This window comes from Dermacentor variabilis, chromosome 7, assembly GCF_050947875.1.
Source record: "Dermacentor variabilis isolate Ectoservices chromosome 7, ASM5094787v1, whole genome shotgun sequence".
NCBI classification, from domain to species: domain Eukaryota; kingdom Metazoa; phylum Arthropoda; class Arachnida; order Ixodida; family Ixodidae; genus Dermacentor; species Dermacentor variabilis.
The window spans coordinates 134,688,488-134,713,599 of NC_134574.1; the positions used below are offsets into that span (position 1 = coordinate 134,688,488).

At 43.6% G+C, this 25,112-nt stretch overlaps 1 protein-coding gene across 1 annotated transcript; it reads left to right on the top strand.

Moving 5' to 3' along the window:
• Positions 1–639: 639 nt before the first annotated feature.
• Positions 640–23,258, top strand: LOC142587148 (uncharacterized). Its single transcript, XM_075698033.1, has 9 exons — positions 640–744; positions 1,833–1,943; positions 5,272–5,448; positions 7,268–7,447; positions 9,893–10,024; positions 12,774–12,902; positions 18,759–18,944; positions 20,280–20,459; positions 23,107–23,258. Exons 3-9 carry the CDS (start codon positions 5,304–5,306, stop codon positions 23,139–23,141), a joined length of 987 nt encoding a protein of 328 aa, XP_075554148.1. The 5' UTR covers positions 640–744; positions 1,833–1,943; positions 5,272–5,303; the 3' UTR covers positions 23,142–23,258.
• The last annotated feature ends 1,854 nt before the right edge of the window (positions 23,259–25,112 follow it).

Below are 25,112 nucleotides of genomic sequence, written 5' to 3' on the forward strand. Positions count from 1 at the left end.
TGACCGATCGCCTGACCGAACCAGGCCAAACAACCGAATGGTAGGTAAGTCAATTAGGCAAGTGAATTAGCAATTACAGAGCCGTCTCTATTGTTTTAGTTTGTTTCTCGCTCGGTTTTTCAGGTTTGAACATGCATGAACTGGCATAGCAGTCCATTCGTAAAATAAAAAAAAGGAATACAGAAACCGTAATATGGCACGAATGGTAATATTACCGCGAATATTTAGGCAAATGAATTGCAAACAACATAAACAGCTGTAGAAAAAGTTCTGTAAGGAAACAATGGTATAGTTTGTTATGCAGATCACGTCAGTGTTTACTTGCTTTCTATTTCGTTTTTTCTGAGTGCATTTGCAATTTGTTGCCCATAATAGTCCACTGCTAGCGGTAAGTAATTTCTAAACATTTCACTTTGCCCAACTAATCACTGAACCAGCTGAATGTTGTCCATTCTGCAAAAGTGGCGGTTTGGCACATAGTGCTAAGGTTAGAAAAGTTTACTTGTTTCTGGTCTGTTGCGTCGAGAATAAAAAGAAAGGAGGTTATGAACACACATAATGAAAGGTATTTGTTATATAATATTTCTTCTCACTCGTGCTTTAATTGAGTGCTAGTCTAATATTGTTCTACAGCGGCGACGGCGCAGCCCGCTGGCACCGGACATATCAAAGGGCAAGGAGGCGAACCAGAGAGCGGAAAGACAGGCCAACAAAGCGGAGAAGGGATCCCACTAAAACCTAAAGGTGGGTAATGGCCAATATGCACACTCGAGCAACGTAAGAAGCAGTGAGAGTGGAATACCAGCTGAAGATATAACGCAGCATATTGAGCATAGTTGAACTGAAAGTTTTGCAGTATGGCTCAACAGCCTGAAATGCATTCCCTAATACGTGTCAACTAGCGGACTTCCGCAGCCGCCTTCTTGTGCACGTAGTTTAGAACACATGCTTACGCTGTAACGCAACTACGCAAGCGGCTGCTCGAGTAGTTGAAGACGGTACCGACTCTACGTGATTTCAAAGCTCCAGCACGTGTAAAAGTGCCATGTTGAGGGGATGTTGTACGCCTTCGCCTAGTCCTTTTTACTCGGCTTTTATTAGGAAACAAGATACTTCGTTTGTCCAAAAAGGGGCAGTGTCCATTGGTTCCTTTCTTGCGTCAGTGATGAATGATTTTTACTTCGCTGGGGTGAATGGCGCCACAATAAAGGACTTAGTCGGCATCGACGCCTGTTAAAAGTATGCTAATAGCGATATATGTTTGGGCCAAAAAATAGAACCGACGTCAAATCACGGCGTGGAGGTCACCGGTATAGCCAGGAGCATTAAAGGGGCTTAGCCGCACTCCAGAGTTTTCACTCCAGACTTCCAGGAGTGAGGCAAACTGCAGTAGCTAGATTTGGAGATAAAAATGGAACACCGTCACTTGCGGAGGTCGCAATGCTTCCATCAGGGTGATTAAAAGAGGATTTTCAATTAAAAAAGATAGAAGACTGCTGTTAATACTTCACCCGGAAGGTGAATCATGACCAGCGATGGCAAGGTTTAGAGTTGCGTCTGTACTGTTCGGTGGGTGTTCTAAAATACAAGGCCGTGACATGTTGGTGAGCTGCAGCACTCAAGGCAACTGCCGCTGGACGGAGAGAATAGCGCCCCTTGCAGTTACTATGCGCTGCACAAAGCTGTCGGGATCAATTTTTTTTAAATATCTTAACCTCGGGTGAATGCTCAAGTGTGTATTAGGCTTTGATGAAATAAATGTAATCCTCACTTATTACCCCAGCTCACTTGTGTTGATGAATGCAGCGCTAAATTTTTAATCTTTTTTACAGAGGTACCCAAAAAGCCCGAACCTACCGGCAATTCAACTGGGATAGGAGGTGGGAAAGCGGGTAGCAAGAAAGGACCAGGGACTGGAGAAGGGAGCCACCCAAAAGACGGAGGTGAGCAACGGGAGAGAGACACTTGCGATTGAGGAGGCAGAAACTTGCGCGCGCGCTTACATTCCGCGTGGCTTCAGCTTTGCTTACCCTAAAGTTTATGCAGATAAAGCGAACGATTCAAAGGAATTCGCAATAGCGCTAAGACCACAACAAAGTTACCTAAAGAAAGTTCAAGTGCTTCAAGATGTTCACTATTTGCCCTCGGTCAAATGCCTAGATGACTGAAGGACCGCCACGGAAAGGCATAGAAGGCACGTTGGATATTCCCACGAATATTCCGAATTTTCTGCGTCTACCGACGTTCAGTTTCCTAAAAATGAGTATATGCTTCCTTTGTAGGTTCAGATAGTGTAGAGTGGTTGAAAAAAGTACTGATTTCATGAGTTCTTCTGAACCTTGTGGGCTTCACAGATGTAATTTTCAATATTCGGTGTACGTTTGTTTCGAGCTTTATGAATAATACAGCCTCGATCGGCGTTCCGCTCTTTTCCTGGTTAGCCCACATCATATAGCGACCACTCCGGCAAGGTGTTTGTGTTGGGTTTGAACGCCAAAGTAGGACAAATACCGCTGTGTCAGTAAAGCTTTATATTCGGACGAAACCGTGTCGGTATTCTTTGTTGCTTGCCATGCTGTCATATGAATTAGCGCCCCTTTTTAGAGCGCAGCTCTTTGGCGTCCGTTCCTGGGTTTCGCGTCGTCGTCGGCGTCGGCCTCGTAACCAGCTCCGCCCCCCTTTCATCCCCCCAGCGCTAGCAGCGACCGACTGATACCGCTGGATGCCGCTGACGCCGCTAGAGAGTCAAGATAACGTGACTGCATAGAACACCGTCGCCGCCATGCAGAAAGAGGAGGAAAGGGTCCCCCCCCTGTTCTTGTGTGGCGGATAGGGTGCTCTTCAGTTGCCGACGCGCCGGTTATTCGTTGTCCCTGAAACCAAGTCCTCAGCTGGGGTTGACTCACTATCGGCGTCAGCGGCATCAGTCAGTCGCTGCTATCTCTTCCCTCCTCCCTTTATTGTGTTGTCCGCTTGCTGCGCGCGCTTCTGCCCCCATCGTTTGCCGCTGGGTGTACACGCCGCCCCCCTCCCCCCTCTTCCTGCGAGTCTCCGGTTGTCAAAGCGCCGGCTCGAACTTAATTCCTTTCTTCGCTCCTCCTCCAATGCAACCCCTGTGCGGTGGCAATCAGAGAGCCAGATCGGTGGCGGCGGATCTGTATATGTGCACCGCCCGAGCCGAAATTGCCGCTGCCGTTCGCCCTGTGCGGTGGCAATCAGAGAGCCAGATCGGTGGCGGCTTGACATAAAGACAAACAGCAATTTCCTAACACTTATGCGGGAGAACATCCCGTTCCTCTCGCTCGTAACGCGTCCCACGGCTGTGACAACCTCGCGAGGCACTTGTATACATCTCGTCTTTGAGAATCAAGCATTGGTGTACCAAGTCGAACATATATCAGTCTACTTCTCCGACCACAAAGCTTCCTTCATGACTGTCAAGAACTGTTAGTGGAGTCTTTGTTAAAGGAATACGTGTGAAAAATAAAAAAAAATTCTGTGATAGCGCATACATGTGTTGCTCGATTTCTTTGCCTCAATCTATCGAAAAGGTGAAACAGCTTATTTGCTGCGCTCAAATTTCGCATTAGGAAGTAACGTAATCGTCGGTAATTTTTTCTCCAGATCTAAATTCACTCATCATATCATCTCTCCCATCTGATAACAGGCTTTTCGGAGAATCCTTGTTCACCTTCATATTCGAGTTTTCTTATAGGGGGGGGGGGGAGGGGCGGTGTGTTATAGCGCTCTAAACGATTACGTGTTTATAAAAAACGAAGAGATAATTATAAAGACCATTGTAACTTCTTGTGCACTATCACCATTGTTTTTACTTTAAAGCTGAAAAAAAGTGTTATTCTAACTTGAATTTGCAGCCCTAACCCAATTGCTATGTGATTTTAGTACTGGGCAGGAATTTCTAGGTATGATAGCCGTCTGCGATAGCCGTATACCCAGGGAGTGAACTGGAAGAAAGTTTGTGCGCGGTTGCTAGGACGGACGGGTAAGAAAATTAGGTTCTAAAAGCATATTGCGAGAATTCCGCTTCTGCATCTCTCCTAGCCCCAGTAGCGCTTAGGCGCAACAACTACCTGAATCTATAGTTACTTCTACTGTATCGACGCACAACCATCATTTTCATACAGTCACCGCAGCCAGCTTTGGTTAAATGGTTAGATCCTGACTCGATCACGATCTCATTCGCAACGCACGTCACTTGAAATGCCATTGGTTCCTTTAAATATTCATTATAACAAGCTTGCCCATGTTTGGGAGCTCAGTTTCTGTGCCTTTTGGAAGTACACGTGCGCTTTAATTATAACTATACCATGATAAATTGAAATCTCACTAAAAAAGCTATAACAGCACTAGGCATGCATAAAACTGCTCCGGCATTGGCTCGTTCTCAGCCTCCATCTTTAGCAGAACGTAAGCAAAAGAGATGGGGTTTAGTCGAACATAACATAGTTTTTTTGCTGATTTCATGTGGTTGTCTGATTTTCCCTTTATTAATTACTCCCATTCACCTTGCGGGTTTCCGCACAACTATTACGTCATACCTATTCACGTGTATTTTATCTTTTCCACAAGAATGGGAATTTCAACAAGTCAAAAGGAGAACAACACGGGAAGCAAGAAGAGAAAGCTTTGTTTTCCGAACAGTTGAGGCATCAAGCAGCGTCATGTGGTTTTGGAACCTTCCTCAATAACGCCCTCCGGGACCCCTTGGTAGCTTGGTTGCGTGACAGAACCACTCGAGCGGAATTTCTTAAGAAGGGAACCTATATATTCAGAAGTGCCTGTGACATTGCGAAAGGCATTGAGCTGGCACGCAAATAAACCCAGGAATGGCAACCATGCCGCGTTCAAACAGTCAGCGCAGTTAATGCATACCGTACATGGGTAACATGCACAGCAGAACAAACAAGCTTGCGCGCCAAAACTAGGAGTAAATGCGAACAGAAATAAAGATGAAACACAGGCTATCAATCGGAGTGGTCAAAGCAGTGTAAGCACTCCCTCTATCGACCTGCTATATGAAGAACCAGCCTGCGCATGCTGTTTAAAGGTGCTCGTTTTTGCTCAGAGTAAACTTTTGAAGTTAGCGTCAGGTGTTTCAAAAAGACATGACCTTGCTCCTACTAACTTGCTGAGCAGTCTTCTAAACAATCTTCTTGCAGTTTTCAATGTTTTAAGACAAGGAATTACAATGAGCAAGCAAAGATTGCACAGAAGCTAACATAGTAAACAGATGTTTTATTCACGATACAGGTAAAGAAGGGTTGCGACAAAGTTGTTCTGTGATGCCAGAAGAAGGACATTGCGAAGGTTTGAAGCTATGGTATTACAACATACGAAGAGCCAGGTGCAGAAAGTTCAGAAGTGGAGACTGTGAAGGGAAACACAAGTTTTTTACAACTAAGGATGAATGTTTGGACACATGTCAAGGTAGGACTGATCTGAGTTACTTGTCTGCTTCCAATCCTGATACAGCTGTCGTCGCGACCCCTAAGTGCTCAAAATAATGGCCACCATAAAAGCCTGGAACAGATAATAGTGAATATAACGAAACATTAAATGGATTTTTAAATGTAAGTGGCAATAAGACCTCTAAATATATATATATATATATATATATATATATATATATATATATATATATATATGATACGCCCTTTAAATTCAGTGTAGTATGCCAACATAGCGTTTTGAGGCACCGTTCTGCAAATTTGAGCAAATCACGACTGACTGAACTGGCAGTTCAGTGTAAAAGATGTCCTTGCATTCAATGTCTAATCGAACGGCTGATGTTATTAAGTACATCAAATAGGCAACCTCTTCAATATAGGGTGAACAATTTTTCTGCATAATGTGCAACAAGAAAGCTGTTTTCTTTCTTTCCCAGAAAATTAGAGCGACATTCGACAATGCTTGTTTTGCTAACTTTTGAGCAAGCCAATTCCTGTTTTTTTCTTCATTAAAAGACTAGGTGACACAATTTCTGAAGTATTTGACATATCTGGTCTGAATCTACAAGTAGGGCAGATTGTTAGGCGTTTATTGGCAATTTTTCAGAAAATGCAATGAAAATTCAAGAACATGGCGAATATTGAGTAAATAATTCATTTGTCTAACGTTGTTTTAGCTCTGGCATGGTCGTTTAATGAAAAGTTAGGCAAACTAAGGCAAGTTATCAATTTAGGCCACTAATGACTCATACTGTATATAATGACGTTGTTAACATGAACATTTATTGTTGGTGTGTAACTTAGCTGACGATACAACATTGGTCCTGTCTGCAAAATCTAGCAGTGACCTAATTAATGCTGCAAATATTTTGCTAGATTAGCTAGAAGTTTGGCCGCATGAAAATCCCCGCTCTGGTAATGTCGATCAATGTAAGGCCATGTATATTTCCACAACACATAACTAGCGCCATGACGTTCGTTCCTTACCTTCTAATCACAAAAATAAATGCATAAAATTGCTTAAATCACTCGGGTAATGTTCCAAGAATAATTGCAATAGAATGACCAAATAAACCACAGAGAACTGAGATATTCTAAACCCGTAGGTTTTATGTCACGTTGTACATGTATGTTCCCTCGAAAACAAAGTTGTTACTGCATCAGACATCAGGTCGCATATAAATTACTGTACACTCGTAAAGAGAGGTCTGGTACACAAACTCCCCTTCAAAAAATATCCATCCTTGAGAAACGCGCTATTGGCGTTGTCTATAATTTACCGTGAAGACATTCGACGAAGCAAATATAGATAGAGACCAAATAAAGATAACCCTATGTACTTTTTTTATCTGTAAGCTATTACGCAAGTGTAGTAACGAACAAAAATACACTTAAAAAACATTTGTCTGAGCTCTGCTACGTTTGCATGAATCGCCATGCCCACACCGCTGCAAACCAGACTGGTTCTTACCAGCAGTGAGAACAAACAATGAATACCACATATCAGCATACCAATTAGCACTACTAGCAATAACCACATTATCTGACGCACATATTTATATAGACAATGTCAGGAACGCGGCCATGCATGAATTCGTTCTTTTATAATTTTAACCATCTCGGTGCCACTTTGTAATAACAAGTTCAATATGTTAATAATCTATTTTATCAGCAGTGTTCTTATCAATGCCGATCATGTCAATCAATGTCAATGTCAATCATATCAATGTTCGTCAACTGCAAGCTTGGTTGCGTACGAAAGAAGCAAGATAAAACACATTCTTTTTTTCTCGCTCAAGGTAAACAAGGCACGCCAAGGCGAAGGTGCTTTGCAATGCCAGAAGAAGGAGACTGCGACTATGTGGATAGATGGTATTATAATACGAAAAGGAATGTGTGCAGACAGTTCGCGGACGGAGACTGCGAAGGGGCCAACACTTTCTTTAAAACGAAAGCTGAATGTGTGCAGATATGTCAAGGTAATTCTGATTTTATTTCACCTATCTAACTTTGTGTGTTCAAATCAAATAATCTCATCGTTAAAAGCGGTAGTTGTACCGACATATGGTCTCTAAGAAGACACTATTGACACACGAGAACAATCCTAAATCAATATTGAAATATCATCAACACCCTCCCCCTCCCGAAGAAATAAAGGAAGGACAAGGAAAGCGCTTTTAACTGCCCATACCACCATTCCTTTTTTTCATGCGTCTTAGTATTATCCTACATAGAGAAGATAATTATGAATGATTGAACCGGAATTTAGTCACAGCAGATATCCCTGCACGCAATGAATTGCGAACTTGGTCACGTCACTAAACTCGAGTAACGAGCAACAAACTTTAGAAGCGGCATAGCTTCTATGCCTAATGACTAATTGTTATTTTAAGCAGTAACGATCAGGCCAATTGCATGTAAGCAGATTGCATGTAAGCAGGAGCGTAGTAAATGAGAAATTACAGGTACGAATTTGCTGTGGCATGACAACCGGCTAACCAACCGGTTGCCGCCTCTGTCGCACTGCGGGACAGTAAAGCGGAAATTCCCGCTCACGGAGCAGGCACCACACGATCGCTTTTCACTCTCGAGTACATCAACCGCATTGAAAAAGTGTCGTCTTTGTCAACAGCAATTGAGCTAGCCTCTGTCAAGTTATTGATATGCTCCCTTAACATAGCCAGGTCCACAATGAGCACATAGAAGCCGAGACAGCGGTGATCGGTTATCACGGTACATGACAACAGCTTATTATTAGCAAATTTATTAACTTGGTAAAATAGCAAACGTTCCGTGAATACGTACACCTACAGTAAAGTTGTCCAAGCGCACATAGGAAAGAGAACGTGACGCAAGGTGGCCGACGCCCTGCAGGAGGCGCTTCTGATGCAATTCGCAACGAATCAGCAAAATTAGGCTTAGCAGAAGCCAGACCGCTCACTTTCAAATGTGACACTAGGTGTTGTTAGCTTGCTGGACTGCAAAATGCGCATTCATGCAATGGTGGCGTATGAGTATATACGATACGATAAATTGATGCGATACGCTTCTTCCGTATTTGTGTAAACGTGGCTTGTGCTAATGTGGTATGAGCAGAGCAACTCCGCATTTACCGCTAATTTGAGACATTTAGGCTCAAGAACTTATGTTAGCACAAGTTAGTTATCTCACATAATTCTCCATTATAGGTCTTTCAGTTATACAGATAACTTATATAACCCTTTAACTGACAGTTCTACAATATTGTTGACCGTACAATAGATGTACAAACACAGGACAACACCAAACGTCAGTCGCTGGCTTTCAATTTACCTTATGTATCTGCTCAACAGTGGTATAAAAAAAATGTGGACCGTGAATAGCAGCAGTTGTTTTGATAACGCACCCTGAAGACCTAGTCGTCGTCGTTGTCTTCCTAGACAACGTGGTGGTCGTATTATCGGTAATGCGATTCTTTTTTTACTTTGTTAAAGAAAACTTTTATTTTTCTTCTCCATTTATGTGCATCTCAGGAAAACAGATTTACCTTGTTCAAGGAACTACGAAACACAAGTTTCCGACTATATATTTGCCTTTAGCCCACTGGTCAACAATATTTTGGCCCGCTGTATGTCAATTAGTTATAAACCATTTCATATTTCAATTGGTATGTATTTGAATAATTTGAAGACATAAAGCAATAAAGATATACAAGGTCAGGTATTTCTTACGACTTAAAGGGTTAAAGAAAAAGGTAAAATGTGCTGCGGAATGTAATTAGCAGCGCACAACAACTTTTGATGCAGAATAAGCGTACGCAGCATTCAAATGTACAGTAATTTATTTGACAGTAATTGAGCCTTTGTAGTATCAACTCACTATGGGCGTTTTTGTGGTTGATTTATTGGACTTTGTTAACCACCAGATGTTTCGCGCTAAGAGCATCATGTAATAAGTAAATACGATGACACAATTTCACATACCTTGTATGGTGCTTTGAAGAAATATTAAGATTTCCGTTGTATCTGGGCTTTTCGGCCTCATATTTTTGCGCGGTACTCGAAATTGCGGGCGATACATTTAGAGCGCACGTTTGAACTATAGATTTTCTGTCCGAGTTATGAAATACCAAGACAAAGCAGCAGAAGCTTGATGTGCGCGAGTTGGTGCAACATACTTGAAGCGAAAACTGCGCAAAAGTGACGAGGACAAAAAAGAAGACAAGTACAACGGACGGTATAGCGTGTGTCAGGTAAAGAAAGCTATAGCGCCCATCCGTTGTACGTGTCTTCGTAGTCGTCTCTTTTGCCCTGTTTTTTCTTCAAGCAAGACAAAGCAGACTGCTTAGTCACGACTCATCATTTTTCTGTACCAATATGCTGTTGTAGACACACGTACTTTCTTCTGCTCATTGAATCAGCTCAAGGGGAACTACATATTCGCAGATGCATCGAATGAACCAGAAAGTACAGTACATACAAAGAGAGGTGAAGAAGAGGCACCAGCGCCAAGTACTTCTGGCCAGGGAAAAAATCAGAAACAGGAAAAGGGTGAAGTGGGTAGCAAACAAACCGAAGGTAAGTGGAGCGAGAGGAGACGCGCATATATCAAGTAATAGGGAGAGAAAAAGCCAAGCGCCATAATAACGGGAAAACATCAATTCTCGCTTGAAGTTTTACAAACTAGAAAGAAAGCTTGAACGATATTAGGTGGCCAGTGCACTTTCTCAAGAGCGCAACGGCAGTGACGGTGAAGTTATTCGTACGAAGCACAATATCACTGTAGAGTAAAATATTTAAAAGCTGTTTCCTATGAAACTTTTAAGGTAGTAAGTGACATTGCGGCCGCAGGTCATCATGCAAGGTCATGAAACGTTCCTCGAACACCGCACCAAGGAGGCACAATAAAGCACGTTTTTACAATATATTTGTAAAAGGATAGTAAAAAATTTATTTTTTTAAAGAAAATGCGAACCTGTATGAATTATCAACCAGAAAAAAAGAGACATTTCTCAAGTAATCGAGAGTATGCTACAGCATTTCTATAATGTTTGCATTCTTACCAAAGTGAGGACCGATATGTAACAAACAACTGATACGTGTTGTTATCTACTATGCTCGACCTACAAATATACAGATGTTCCTAGCTTTTACGATCAAAGATTTCAAAAGTATATGAGGAACCAACCGTGCTTGCTATCAAACAATCTGTTCTGGAAGAGTTGTCAACAAGGTAATGAACCAGCAAATTAGGCGCATACATAGAGACAAGAAGCGCACAAGACAATGCCGAGCTATCAGCTGACTATTATTTACCGATACCCGCATGGTTTTCACCAAGCGCATTCTTTTTCCACATGTAGTTGACTCATGCTGTCAACATCACACTTCTAGGTATGAACAGTCCTTTTCAGTCAGGGTGAATGACGGAGCACTAATTCAAAGGTCTTTGTGCTTCCTAATCTGAAAATTTCAAAAAATCTCCTTCGTGGTTAGCATGTTTCGCTGGTCAGGAATCGTTACCGAGTTAAATATAGAAACACAACCACATCTACTCCAATGGTAGGTTAAATTGGCCATCCTCACCTGCACCTACTTTGTTTTTCCGTTCATTCAGCCAGTAGTTGATACAATGCCCGGTGTGCTCTGTAGACACCTTTCCACACGTCACCTGTACCTTGTATATCACTTGGAAGGAAATCTTAAATTTGTTTCTGTGATTAGTGCATTGCTCAAAGGTACTTTTTCTTATCAACCGAAGTGCGCACACACAAAGAAGATTAATCTTGATGGAGCCGCAAATACAACGTTCATGCCTTGCCGCTTAGCCACTTTCTCGAAACAGTGGGTCAAAGTTGGCTAGTTAAATACGGTGACAAGCTTTAACAATAATTAGGAATCACACCCGCATCTTGTTAGTCTCTTTCAGCGTCACTAACACTCACACTGTATACGCAACTGTCAACTACATTGTGCCTATACCGTTCAAACCTATATAAACTACATCGCTGTACTACGCGTATTTAATACACCACGTAGAGCATGGCGTCGCCCCGCTGACCAGCTGGATCGCACTTTTACTTCAGCTTTAAGACTAGCTGGAACGCCCACAATAATTATCTCCTATGCAAAAGTACAAAGAAAACACTACGCACACAAGGTCAGAATCTGGTACGGCGCAATCAGACGTTCTGAAACACGAACATGATGAACCCATAGCTTTATATTTTGACTCATTTAATGCCCAAGTATAGCTCCTTCGGGGCCATAAGTGGTCCGCCTGCCTATGTTATCTGGATGATATCATATATCCCCCTACTTTTGATAACGGTCTCAATCGTTTGGACGCTATTCTTGAAGTCACTAGGCAGGCTTTCCTTCAACTTAATTAACTCTTTTAAGTGCCATTTTGGACACCACGAAGTCAAAGTTATTTGCTGTATTGCCAGGGCTGCAGCTATACATCCATATACTGATAAGATTCACGGAGTCAAGAACTTTCCTGTACCCTGCTCAGCAAAAGATGTGTGCAGCTTCCTGGGCTCAGGCTCCTATTTTCGTTGGTTTGTTAAAATATTACGAACTAGTCCGCGTTTAAGACACACCGTCTTCGTCTTAGCTAGCAATTGACGGAGTCCCCGTCTTCCGTTTAAAACCGTAATGCTTATCCAGTTAGCTATCCTTTTAACAAGCGCCAGGATGGTGCTCCAGCCCCCGGGGTTTTTATGTTATGGTGTATTTGGACAGGACCGTACGCGCGAGAGGGAGACGTCAATAGTTGTACATAGATTTGTGCATCGGGCTTCCTCTTCGCGACAGTGTTTTTGCTTCGTAGATTTCTTTTCCGGGAAGTCTGAGAAAATTCACAGAACAGTGGTAGTGGTGTTCTGATGGCAGTTAGCCGCGGAAAATACATGCCTAATGGATTAAAAACAGCGAAATCGAAAGTTTTATACTACAATACCAGATTTCTCACTAATATTCATGGCCATAGTTGAAAAAATAAAGTTTAGTTATTCTTTGTGATAAAATCCAGGGTAAATATTAAGAAAGCAATTGTTACAATGGAAGGGGACTGACTACTCAACATCCTAGAGCAGCATAAGCGTCTATTGCAGGAGTTTTCTAACAGCTTAGCTAACATTAGATGAAAAACACTGACATGTAAAAAAAAAAGATAAGATAGTAAAGCGCAGAAGGATGAGCAGCGACGCTCCCCATTTTCTTATCAACAGTGCCATTTGAAACGCAGGCGGTTACGTACACGTTATATGTGCATGGTAATTCTGCTTACTACACGATTTCTGTCACCAATGCTTACTGGCAGGTGCATTGAATGGAACGGGGAAGACCGGACACGTCAGTGGAGGCGAAGGAGAGGCGCCGCTGTCAAACACTACCGGAAAGGGAGGAAAGGAGGAAAAGAAGGGTGAATTGGAGGGTAAGCCTAACGAGGGTAAGCATTCAGACTCTTTCGTTGCCATGTAGAACTCGTACGCATGCGCCATACTGTGTATTGTTTAATAGCGCCCCGTCCATGGTTTTCTGTCCTCTTTTTCCGTGTTTCTTTGTGCTACAATTGCTTCAATGTTGAGATGAGCCAGACCTGCTGATGTCATTTTCTCGGTGAAAAAAAGGCTAGGTGCCTTAATGATGAGAGTCTACATAAACTGTGCAATGTAGGACAAATGATTCCTAGGTAGTAGTTGCTAGTAAAGAGGCTCAAAGACGAGGCAAATGAACCTAAAATGACTAGAACGATTTTGGTTCACCGGTACCAATGCGTACAACCCTTGTAATGAATGTTGCGCGTCGCAATCTAAAGTCGCTCAAAGCACTCACTATATGGTACACGTTGAAGAAATGCACACGTTAAAACTGTACGTTTAGAAGACATTTCTCCTCTGCAAGAACACCCCTTTGTTCTTCCCAATAAACATATTGAATTCGGCAATTCGGCTTTAGGTAGAAAGACATTGAACATCAATCTTTTAACAGTTTAAACACTGTGTAAAAAACGTTTTAGTTTGATAATGACATTACTTATAAATAAATAAACTCCATGCACTGCAATCCTGGTAGAAAGAAAAGTGATTTTTATCCATGTATTGACTTTTGTTACTTTACAAGTCTGCCACACGTATAACTCATGCGAATGATTTTTAGCATGAAATGTACAAGAAAAATCCATGACACAAAATTTGCGGACGATGCATGTAAACATGCCTGTATGAAATGTACCTGTATGCCGAACGTCAACAGCAGAAAGAGCCTGTGTCATGCCAAATGGCCTTTAGCTCTTGGTAATCTTTGTTCTATAAGGAAGAAATAAACCGAACAAAATTAAAAAGAAGTATAACCAGAAATAGCCTCACCTACCTTAAGATGTAACACACTACACTGCACATAACTATGATTTTTACACGATGGGCCTCTTTTCAAGCGTATTCGAGTCTCCCAGTCACGGCGATTTGGCAGGCTCCTAGTTCTCCTAGTACGGTATTCATTAAATGCCTTTCTGTTTGCTGAAATCCTAATGTTCCGCCCTTCTCTTTTTTCCCGGCAATCTGTATTTTTCATTCCAGAAATCCGAGTTGTCATTCTTTTAATTCTCAGAAAGTTCGCCCAAGTTAAGAACTTCTCATACAATTTTTTATTTTTTATATAAATGAGTCAGTAAATAATGATAAGCACAGTTTAATTATTGTGTACGCCCACGATGGCAGCATAAGTTTTTACACCTGCTTTCATTGCCAGGCTTTTTGGGGATCGAGTAGGACTTGTTAACGCAATTACAGGTCCTAAATACCATCCAGATTTTTCGGAATAGTACAGTTTGAACTACAAATAATTTACAAATGTTCTTCTCAATTATGCCTAAATGTTCGTGCCTGCTTTTTTTCTAGATGACCAAAATGTTTACAGTACATTTAAGGCAGTGTTGACCTTAGTTCCTGCGTTTGCACTAGGTCTTTCCTTTCATCATTATCCATTCCTCTAATTAAGGTAGTATTTCCCAATATTTCCACGGGACAATCTGTCTGCGGTGGCTTTTTCTTGCAGCTGTTTCGCACGAAGACCTCATCTTCCAGTAACTTATGATGACGATGCGTTTCAAAGGCATTCCCTTTGAAACAGGGCGGCGACAAATATTCATCATGCCTGCTTGAGTTAATCCGCTGTTACCTATATCTAGAGAACTTCTATTCATGAAATATTTTCTCTTTCACACTATCCCCTGATCACCATTTTATGGCATCCTGCCGGCGTAGATTTTACATTGTCTCATCAGCTGGCGTTCCGCAGACCTTCTGACGTTTCTCGGATCACAATCACGGGCTTTGCATCTTGTGGCACCTCTCATGATGATAACAAATTGTTATCAATAAGCATTTATTTAACACGAAAAGTTCGTTGCCCTATCACACGAACTTTTTGGCAGTTATATATATATATGTTCTGGTCACGCGCTATTTAAAGCGTCTTCAAAGAGATTATAAATTCAAGTACACGTCCCGCACCATAAATTTCCGGTGGTCTAACCATGGAACACTAACGCAAGCAAAATTATCTCGTGCCAAGACCAACTACAAGTTTGGGGCTAATGGCGGGTGCTTCCCGTCGCATAAGGTAGAATTTTCCTAAAACGTGATGGTAGATGCATGCTCCACTTTTAATTTCCCCACACACGATAGAATGGAACATACGAATTAGTGTTAACCGTATTTACTTGGGCGTGCGAGACATAGTATTGAAACGAATGACGCACAAAAGCGATGGCGTAGCAGTTTTCCTTATTTTTTGTCGTTGTATCTAGCCTCTATGAGTTGCTAAGCGACCGTCTTCAGCTTTCTGGATCACTCCAGGCCACAACAGAAGAGGTTTTGACATTTTCCTGCCATCGCCGTCACTAACATGTAGTCGTCGTCTATGTGGTCTGGCTACTGTTGTTAAACGCAAAATTGCTCACTAAACAAAAAATACGTTGGTACATCGGTTGACTTTTTGACCAATTCCAAACGGCGCTTGAAAGCCTGCTGTATACTTCGACAATGTTTCACGTAACATCGATTTCCAGAGTATGGGCAATGTGCACATTTTTTTTGTGCCACCGCTGTTTCTGACTAATTTCTGTAAATTGTGTGTCACCAATTCAGCACATCAAACTTCCATCACTACATCATCATGAGGCCAGTCAGGTCACTTTGACTGCTGGCTTTCCTTCACCTACACCTTCACCCCCCCTTTTTTTTCGTCGACTTGTTATTTATTTGCTCCAACCGACCGCACTGCGTTCTGGAATACAAAACACATTCCGTGTAACTTTGCGACCACCGCAGCCTTTTTTTTGTGTGTGTTCTTCCTAATAGTCCCCATATCCGTTATTACTTTTCTGACCCACCGTCATCACTGCGCGATGTCACTTTCTGACCCTTAATGCTCCAGCGCCATAGACAACAAGGCTGCCTATAACAAATATAGGTCAGGTTTTCCAAACGTCTTTCAGGGTGTCTTGAAACTTTTCGATCCAGCATCTCCCAAATACTTATAATATAAAATAGTAATGGTAGTAGTTGTAGAAAGCGACTGTCTTCCGCTTTAGCACAGCTGTGTCTCATTGTTGTGTATCGGATTTGTGTATAATAATTGTAGACTTAAACATGTACTTTACGCTGCGGTTTGCAATTTCATCTAACACATACGCAAATAATCAGAGGTATGCTAGCCGAAGAATACGAAAGTTGACACAAGGTCTAAATTTCATATCCTTATGCTTGTGTTTGCGTTTAATAGTGATAAGCTGTACCTTTAGAATATAGTTTCATACTGCAAGTTCTCTAACGAGTGTCCCAATGTTAGGTATGAACTCGCTTTTCTGTTTTGATGTTCTTCGTAGCCTCTAGAAGAGAATAATGTGCTTGTTTTATCACGTTTTTTATGCTACTGTACAATAGCTTCCTTGCTGTGAAGTGTCACCCGCAAGTCATGCATTTGGCCAGCCTTTAGCCGTGTCTTCCAAGGCAATTTTGAACCGGGTTTAACCTGAAGAAGCCAACAAAAAGAACTAAAGAAAGAAAAGCGCGAAGAAGCCGAATGCACACTACTTGATATGGCCTGTGGTCAACGCGCCACAAAGATTAAGGTGTAAATGCACGGTTTTGTAGATAAAATACATCCATTTCACGGCAATATATTTTTGAGCTTCAGAATTGATTACTTCTCAACAGACGCGTTTCTTGTTTACTTTCTTGGTAATTTTGTGTAAGGACATTGAGCAGGCCTTCTGCGAACGAGATAGGCAGTGGGAGGGGGGGGGGGTGTACAACGTCGGCGGGGAAACTTATTTAGCACGAGTTGCACTTAGCTATAGCCTACGTTGTTTGAAGCGGGGCCCAGGAACGACGAATACAGAAAACAGCACTAACCTCATATATTGACGATATTGTACAACGGCGGCTTCTCTCACGGCAATTGTCATATCGCGTCGTCACATCTAGACAACGTATATTCCTCTGTATATACGGATCTACAGCAACATCACTGCTCGGGCAATATTCGAAATGTGTGTAGTTGGAATAGCTCATAGGCGTTACTGCGATGTTTGACACTAATGGTTGCCGTACGTACGCTTTCGTTGTTCATTGTAGGAAATGGTATGCTGTGGTATTCCTTAAGAAAATTATAATTAAAGGTTATATATCAAAGGTCCTGACTGTTTTGTGCATACTGAAATTGTTCTTCTATTATACATCGGATTAGTGCAATACAAAGAGACAGGTCCTGTGAGTCAGTATGGAGCCTTCTCTTTTTTTTTCGAAACATTCTTGTTCGACTCCAGACAGTTTTCGTTTTTTTATTGGTAGTGCGTACCACAGCGTACGTATCTCAGGGTTTTCGTGGGTCAACAAGCAGCTCCATACTGACATTTGCAGTGAAGTATGGGATGCAGCTGAGGGTTCAATTGGTGACTGCGACTGGGGACGATGAAAACGAGCCAGCCAAGCGCGTTGAACGTGGGCTCATCAAGCACGTGAGAACCATTCTGCGACCGTCTCCTCTTTGGACGCGCCCTTTTGGCCCGTTGTCGTTTTACTTCGAGCGAGCGACAATAGCTGACGATTCGATTGGCGGCCACTAAGACGGAGCACATAGCAACACGTGCGCCATGCTCTCCAACATCCTGCTTTTCTGACGTGCATTCTTTGCCGCTGTTGCATTTTCTGGAGTAAGAGACACGAATAAGCGCTGAGCGCCATTAGTTGGCTTGACTTACCCTCGATGTTTTAAAACACTACCTTCGGTGACAACCTAAATAGGCAACGTACACCAACAATAACACCGTGCATCTGCGCTTGACCTCTGATGAGAGTGCCAACTTAGAATTATTCACTAATTATGTACAACCAATTATTCTTGCTTGTTTTTGTGCCGTCAAGCCGTACTGCGTGTCTGGAACAGCCACATTTTCCCTACAGATGTGTCTTTGCGTAACGGGTCTGAAGATGAACTTGGAATGCTTAAGGACATTTTAGGAGTGATCCTGATATCAGCGCTAAGCGAAAAAATAGCCTCAAACAACGAGCTTCTATATTCCAGTTAGCCAAACATTTACACTAGACGACCAAAGTCACTAAGCTATCAGAAGGCTACAGCTCTGCAAGCTCTCTTGCCGAGGTAAAGCTAAGTACGCAACGTTTTTGTGGGTCGGGAAAGAGAGAAAGACTAATCAAGAGGGGAAAAGCAGGAAGGTTAACCAAGAACATGCCCGGTAAGCTGCCTTGCTCTCGGAAAGGCGTAAATCGGGAAGACTAGATAACAATGAAAGAGAAGACAAACATTGAAGAGTCCGTCATTGCGAACACGTTCGCAGAGGTGTGTTGGCTGTAACAAGTGTTTGGACAATACAGGGCGGACTTCGTTTGCAGTTCTAAGGTTTTTACCGACTATAGGCAACAACGCGCGTATCCCGCGCCACCAGCTCCACGCCCGTCTACGTCTCGTGCTCAAACAAATCGCGCTACGCTGCCTACGACGTAGATGTCAACTACAGTTGAGTGAGCGAAATTATTTTGTTTTCCTTCTTGTGTGGCCATATGCTCTAATGTTAAAATATATAATAGAAACCAAAATGGCCTTACAAGGTGAATTCGATTTTTCTAACGACAGAAATGATCTCTATACGAGCCATTGAAGATGTCCACAACGGGCCATCACGTGTTCATCTTTTTCAGTGTCGCGAGAGGGTGCATGAACTGTCAGCTGCACGGAGCCGTAATGCTACGACGTTAGTCATTTCAGCTTTAATTCAAAGGCGCAGGTACGGTTACGACCAAACGGCCCGAGAATGTCACATTTCCTGGCCCTATCGAGACACCCCCAATGTCAACGACATCGAAAGGACAGACTATGACCGAGGCAAAGGGAGGAGTTGCTGAGGCGAAGCGTCGACAGGAGCAGCGAAGGAAAGAACTAGAAGCTAAACGCAAGCAACGCTCACGTGAGTATCATATGCGCGATCGGTGTGCTTAAGCGCCGACAAATCGCACATGAGCAATGTCGTCGTGTATGACCAATTACGTTCGCCAAGGTTTTAACGAAACAAAGAATGCAACACCGGGCCTGCCAATGAACCTGGGGGGCATGGAATTTGTTCTCATCTTTTATATAAAAAATAAATTAAAAGAATGTCGTTTAGCGAAAGATAGATACTTGCAGACATCTACAACAGTTATAACCTCAATTGTTAAACATTCCTCATACGTATGCGACGATTCTTGATTTATTTAATCCAGTGCAACTGTTGTTAGGTAAGGGTTGATTGCTTTAGCAAGTGGCCATCAAAAGGGGATATGGACCCTCCAGGAAGGAAATCCCAAAAAAGCAGGGTCATTTTAGGAGTTCTGATTTGACTTTACACATCCCGGGCGGGAATAAAACGCTTGGTCCTAGTCTATAACTGCGTAATGCCGAGTTGACAAATCGAAAAAAAAAACAAGGCAGTCGGGGACGCGCTGAGATCGCGTCATTTTTGTGTCTATCTTCGCCAACAGCACATTTGGCAGCTTGGTTTCCCGCTTATGTGGAGCAAGATGCCCGATGCAATGTATGATTTTCCTCGGCGCCACGTCGCGCTCAGGTACTTTGAGTGTGGAAAGATGCGCGTTTCATTTCGTTTGTATGGAGGTACGCCTTTCTGGATATTCATATGCACCTTCCACGCGAGCCACTCTGGGTACACCCAAACACATGCGTCTAAGTAAGCGTGAACATTACCGGGAAGTTTGCTCAGCCCCAACTAATAATGGCATTTGTATTAAAGGCATAAGCAGTACGTGAATGTCAAATAATCAGAAGCGTGCAAATGAAAGACAAAACAGAGGGGGCTGAGATCACTCTGTGAAGGCAGCTGACATGGAAGCTTGTTCCAGAGAGCTTCACATTTCAAAAAAGATTGTTCCATAAAAAGGCCTAATTATTGCAGCGCTTTTAATCCAATGAAGTAACTGCTAGAAGAATTAGGGTTTCGTCAAATTGTTAGCACATGTTGAACGATTGCAGAGCTCTACTGGCTACTGCGAAATAAGACACTCGGAGACAGAGAAAGTACGAAGACGACACTTCGTCCTTTCTTTGTGCCCGTGCATCTAGGTTCACACTTTCACCAAAGTAGCAAATTTACACTCTCATAACGCAGTGCAGTCTTGCAGTTAATGCAGACTTCCTGTTTTGAAGTGCCTTCAAAACGTACATTCAACTTGTCTCTTATTGTAGTAGATGGTTTCTGTGGGATGTATATGGAAACGAAGGATATGACATTTGTGTTGTTTTCCAGGCAAACCTCAAATCAAGGGAAGTTGCGGCTCAAGACCACGAAAGGGGACATGTGACGGTGATGGAGAGAAATGGTGGTTCGACGGAACATTTCGATTATGCAAGAAAGTCACGGAAGGACAATGCACAAACCATGGCGCATTCTTTGATACCTGCAGTGACTGCATGAACAGGTGCTTTCGTAAGTGGCACAGACACCCATTTAGCAGCGTTGTCATTCGCGCCCTTCCTTAGTGTACAAGAAGCGGTCGTCATTTGTGGCGCGTGGTCGTATAGTATTACTCCGCGCATACGTTATTATCAAGGGACCCTCACCTTCTTGGACACTACCGCTACGTATCATATGTTGACTGCATGAAGTCCTGACCAACGCTGGAGCTGGTCACTACCCATCACTAAACCTTTTATAATTCCTTACTGGTGTAACCAAACACTATAACATTCTATATATACATCTCATACCATTCACGAGTATTCCCTTGTGATGAGCTGCGCTTGAGAATGTAAACAGTAGCGTTTGCGGCACCTGCTGAAGTGACACAACGATGAGAGTGCCAATCAGATGAGCAACGGCCACCAACAAAAGCAAAACAATGTGCGCGCGATAATTAAAAGGGCCATAAACAGGACGCCTATTTTAAAGGCAACAAGTGAGGAAAGTGGATTCACACTTTCACAATCTCAAAAGCTACGCTGATGTGGATAAGCTAGTATTTGCTAGGTAGAAACTTGTCAACCCAGTTTCGGAAATCTGGGCGGCTTATCTTCATTACCATATTCGTCAACGTCTTCGGATCATTATGATCAGTAGGCCACCGATTCATTATAATTTATGTTCACTTCAGGACCAAGCCCTGTCGAAATGATCTCCAGTAACGCAGTTTTGCATCAACCGAAACCAAGACATGCTTTAAGCTGTCCAATAGCCTCACCTAAAAAAATCTCCAAATGTTCTTTAAATGGTTTCGATCCTATGCGGCATGATTACCAAGCCATGAAGAGTTCTTTTCCGTGGTCCTTAAAAAGAAAGTTCAGTCGCCGCATTTCACTGGTATTTTGCGGATAAAGTTTGAGGTTACCCACTAATCTTGTGAAAAAAGTAAGCAGCGCGAAACGAGCGACGGAACAAAAAATCCTTGCCCTAACGTTCAGACACCTGTAGAGGTAGCCGATATTCTAGTTGATATTCAAGGAAAAAAAATATTGAGCTGTGCAGGATAACGAATACCGGATAACCGCTAGATAGATATAAAATCGACGCTAAGGTTAGGTGGTGTGATAAACATGTGTCCAGCATGCGGTAAATGCAGTGCATAGTTTCGCACGTGATACTTTCGTCCAAGTTGCCAAGATGCTTACTTTGATCTCACAGTGTTCGGCAGCATGATATGCAGGTGGAATTGCATAAATAATTGTAGAGCTTCTTACGTAACACTGGAGTGCATGTATCTTACAACCAAAGAACGCGGTTCTCCAGTGAAGGGTCCTTCATGTCACTTGGAGATCTTCACGGTTACTGCCGGCACATATCATATCTTGAACTGCATCCATTATTGACAAAGGGCGAACATGAATATCTTGAAGTGCATCAAATATTGACAAACGGCGCAGTTAAATGTCTTGAACTGCACCATGTATTGACAAACGGCGCAGTTAAATACAAACTAATGCTAGAGCCATCGCATCCATGTGTATTCTACAAACAAAGACCCTCAGTCAACTGTACGTAGCAACACACACGAGCTATTGTGTTGCATACGCAGTGAATCCAATTAAAGCTCATTCATTTTCTCAATTCTCGCCAAAATATGCGAGAGTGCAAGCCTAATATTGCTACGGGGTAGTATTCCCAATGACGAAGAGCCGAGTAGGAAGAAGACGAAGACGACGATTGGAAGCTAGCGCGGGCTGTTGCCTCTTTGTCAACTGCGGCGTCTTGCCTTGTAAATATACTTGTAGATAGCTTTTCGTCGGCGTCTTCCTACGTAACATTTTTGGTGGAGGTACGGTACTTCCTCCTGACACGCTACTTCCTCCTGCTGCGACCTCAACATCCGAGTATGCGCGCGACGCCATCGCCCTCGCCGATCATGCACGCCAGCTTGCCCGTGCTCGACTGACGGACTCGCAAACCACGCAGCAGCGTCAGTACAACGCCCGCCACCGTGACGTACAGTTTTCGCCTGGTGCACTCGTGCTCCTGTGGTCGCCCTGTCGTCACGTCGGACTTTCCGAAAAGCTCCTTTCGCGATACACAGGGCCCTACCGCGTGCTGCGCCAGGTGACGCCTGTGACTTATGAAATTGCTCCTGTGAGCTCAACCTCGTCATCTACTCTGGTGTCTAGTGATGTCGTGCACGTCAATAGGCTCAAGAGCTACTACACTGCTTCAGAGTCCGGCCTTGAGTCGCTCCGGGACGGCGCTTTTGCCGCCGGGGGTAGTGCTACGGGGTAGTATTCCCAATGACGAAGAGCCGAGTAGGAAGAAGACGAAGACGACGATTGGAAGCTAGCGCGGGCTGTTGCCTCTTGGTCAACTGCGGCGTCTTGCCTTGTAAATATACTTGTAAATAGCTTTCCGTCGGCGTCTTCCTACGTAACAATATATATTAAAAAGTTGTAAGAAATTTGTAAGGGATTGTAGTGCATCACAAGCATCAATTTGTAGACCACGGTTGCAATTTCAGTTTAAATGAAAGAAAAAAAAACTTGGTTGACTGTTGTTCTATAGGTAATGTTTTGCAGCATGTAGTGATCATTCTTGTGCTTTAAACACACACTGCTCTTTTATCCTTTGATTGGGTCACTTCAAGCATACCTCTTTACAGGTCGGCAAGCGTTCCGGTGCCAATACTGGGAGTGAACGGACGCTACACGACAACAACCGACCTGGGAGCAGTGTTCACTTCAGACGTAAGCTGCACTACAAGCGGACTGTAAAATACTGAAATAAAGTGCTTACATTGAAATAAATGAGTTAAACGGGGGAGTCATGGTGTATGGTAATTCAGTCGACGTGGTATTACCGCACGCTCACAGTATAACCAAATTTACATAAAAGTTTACGCTAGTCATGGCCGCAGGGTCCACGAAGATGTATGACGGAAATTGCAAAATAAGGACCTGCGATTATGAAACGTGCTGCATATATATGGCAAAATAGAAATACGAGAAAAACAGCAAGCGAAACTACAAACGTCAAGGAAGCTTATTGCTGCTTATGCAGAGTGGACAGAAAATTTGAGAAATTGGCGCAGTGCGTCTACAATTTGTCATCTGCACGTATAACGGTGCTGTCCTTTGTAGGAATAGCTCAACGCTAAACTTCATTTGTTCTATACCGCTTTGGAATTCACCCAAACACTCGTAATTTTGGTAGTGAACGACAATATTACACCGGGAAGATTTAGTTTCATGCGAGTAAAACGGTGTCAGCCTCTCTAACCTGAGGTCCTCCAATACCAAAGTATACTATACACTACCGCACAAGGATTTATTTTCTACCTTGCTCCATATCTAGAATGATGCGCAAAAGAAAGCGGCCGTCAGTGGGAAATACGAAAACGCAACGCATGTTCATTCGATGAGTAAAACATATCCGTACTATACGAAGTGCGTACAAGCAAACAAGAAAGCATCTGAGTCGATGAACACGCGAACTTGCTGTCAAAACTCTTGCGTGAGGAAATACAGCAGCACCAGCGAACGAAGACACATTTTTGCTTTCTATCACTTCAACGCAAACTGAGCACAGAGAACGCACAGCACGCAGAAAGCTACGAGTCGTTGACGCACCTAGACTCTGCCCAAACGCAGATCGCTCCCAAGATACGGCCATGTGACCGCGCGTAGCCGCCACATGCGCAGTTGCTACCGCAGTAGAGCACCCACCGTCCACTTTTTCCCCAGCCCCCGGTGCATCCTGTTGGAATCTCAGCGCTGACACCCGTTGTTGCAAATGGGTTGCAAGCCCCAAGGGTAGCGTTGGCCTGGCGGCCTGGGGCACAACTGGAAGCATCCGAAGGTCCCGGCAAAGCATGAGTCGACTGGTAACAGAACAACTTATTTATTCTAGCATAGCAAAAGAGCGGGCGGTCAGGTCGACCGAAGTGGAGAGACGGGAGAGCACGTAACTCTTCGGAAGAAATCGGAGCCTCTCTCGGCGTCCGGGAGCAGCTGCTCTTATACTCTCGGAGTCGAGGGGAAGAAGGAACGCCTCGTCAGAGGCGCACGTGATGCGCGGCACGGACAGGCTGAGAGACATGTTGGGACGAGTGTAGTGACGCATCTGCCGGGCCGGCGCCGTTCAGACCTTCTCGCTTCACACTTGGGGAGCTCCTCTCCCCGGCTGCCGCGCTTTGACAAGCGTGGGCACCAACATGCACACACACACACACACGCACACTTGAAGACACGTGGCATTGAAACATGCCTGGACGCGCTTGGCGGAGAGGCGTATCGGCGGCGCTGAACGGGCCAAAATATCCGCCGCTTTGAACGAAGCCCCGGCGTCCGTTGCATCCGCGCCGGCTATACCGCGCGTTGTAGGCGAAACGTAACAGACCGCCCCGCCGGGGGAAGGAGATCCCGATGGTCAGGGGACTGCATCCGCTGTCAGGAAGGATGTCGCTCGATGATGCTCATAACCGAAGTCGGGCGTCCTTCGGCGTTTCTTGAGCGCAGCGAACAGAGAAGGCCTTGTTCTCTCGTACAGGTTCACACAGGACACTGCAAAGTGACTTCGGGAGAGTTGACATTTTTGTTCTCGTTCCCGGCAAGCGTTAGAACTACGCCGAAACTCAACCGCTCAGTCAGCAAGCACGAAACAACCCTC

Excerpts from the sequence above, each read along its gene's own strand:
- LOC142587148 (XM_075698033.1), top strand. The coding sequence starts at position 5,304 with ATGCCAGAAGAAGGACATTGCGAAGGTTTGAAGCTATGGTATTACAAC. Across the intron at positions 12,903-18,758 it reads GGAGGGTAAGCCTAACGAGG|GCGCAGGTACGGTTACGACC; the intron begins GTAAGCATTCAG and ends TTTAATTCAAAG. Across the intron at positions 18,945-20,279 it reads TAAACGCAAGCAACGCTCAC|GCAAACCTCAAATCAAGGGA; the intron begins GTGAGTATCATA and ends GTTGTTTTCCAG.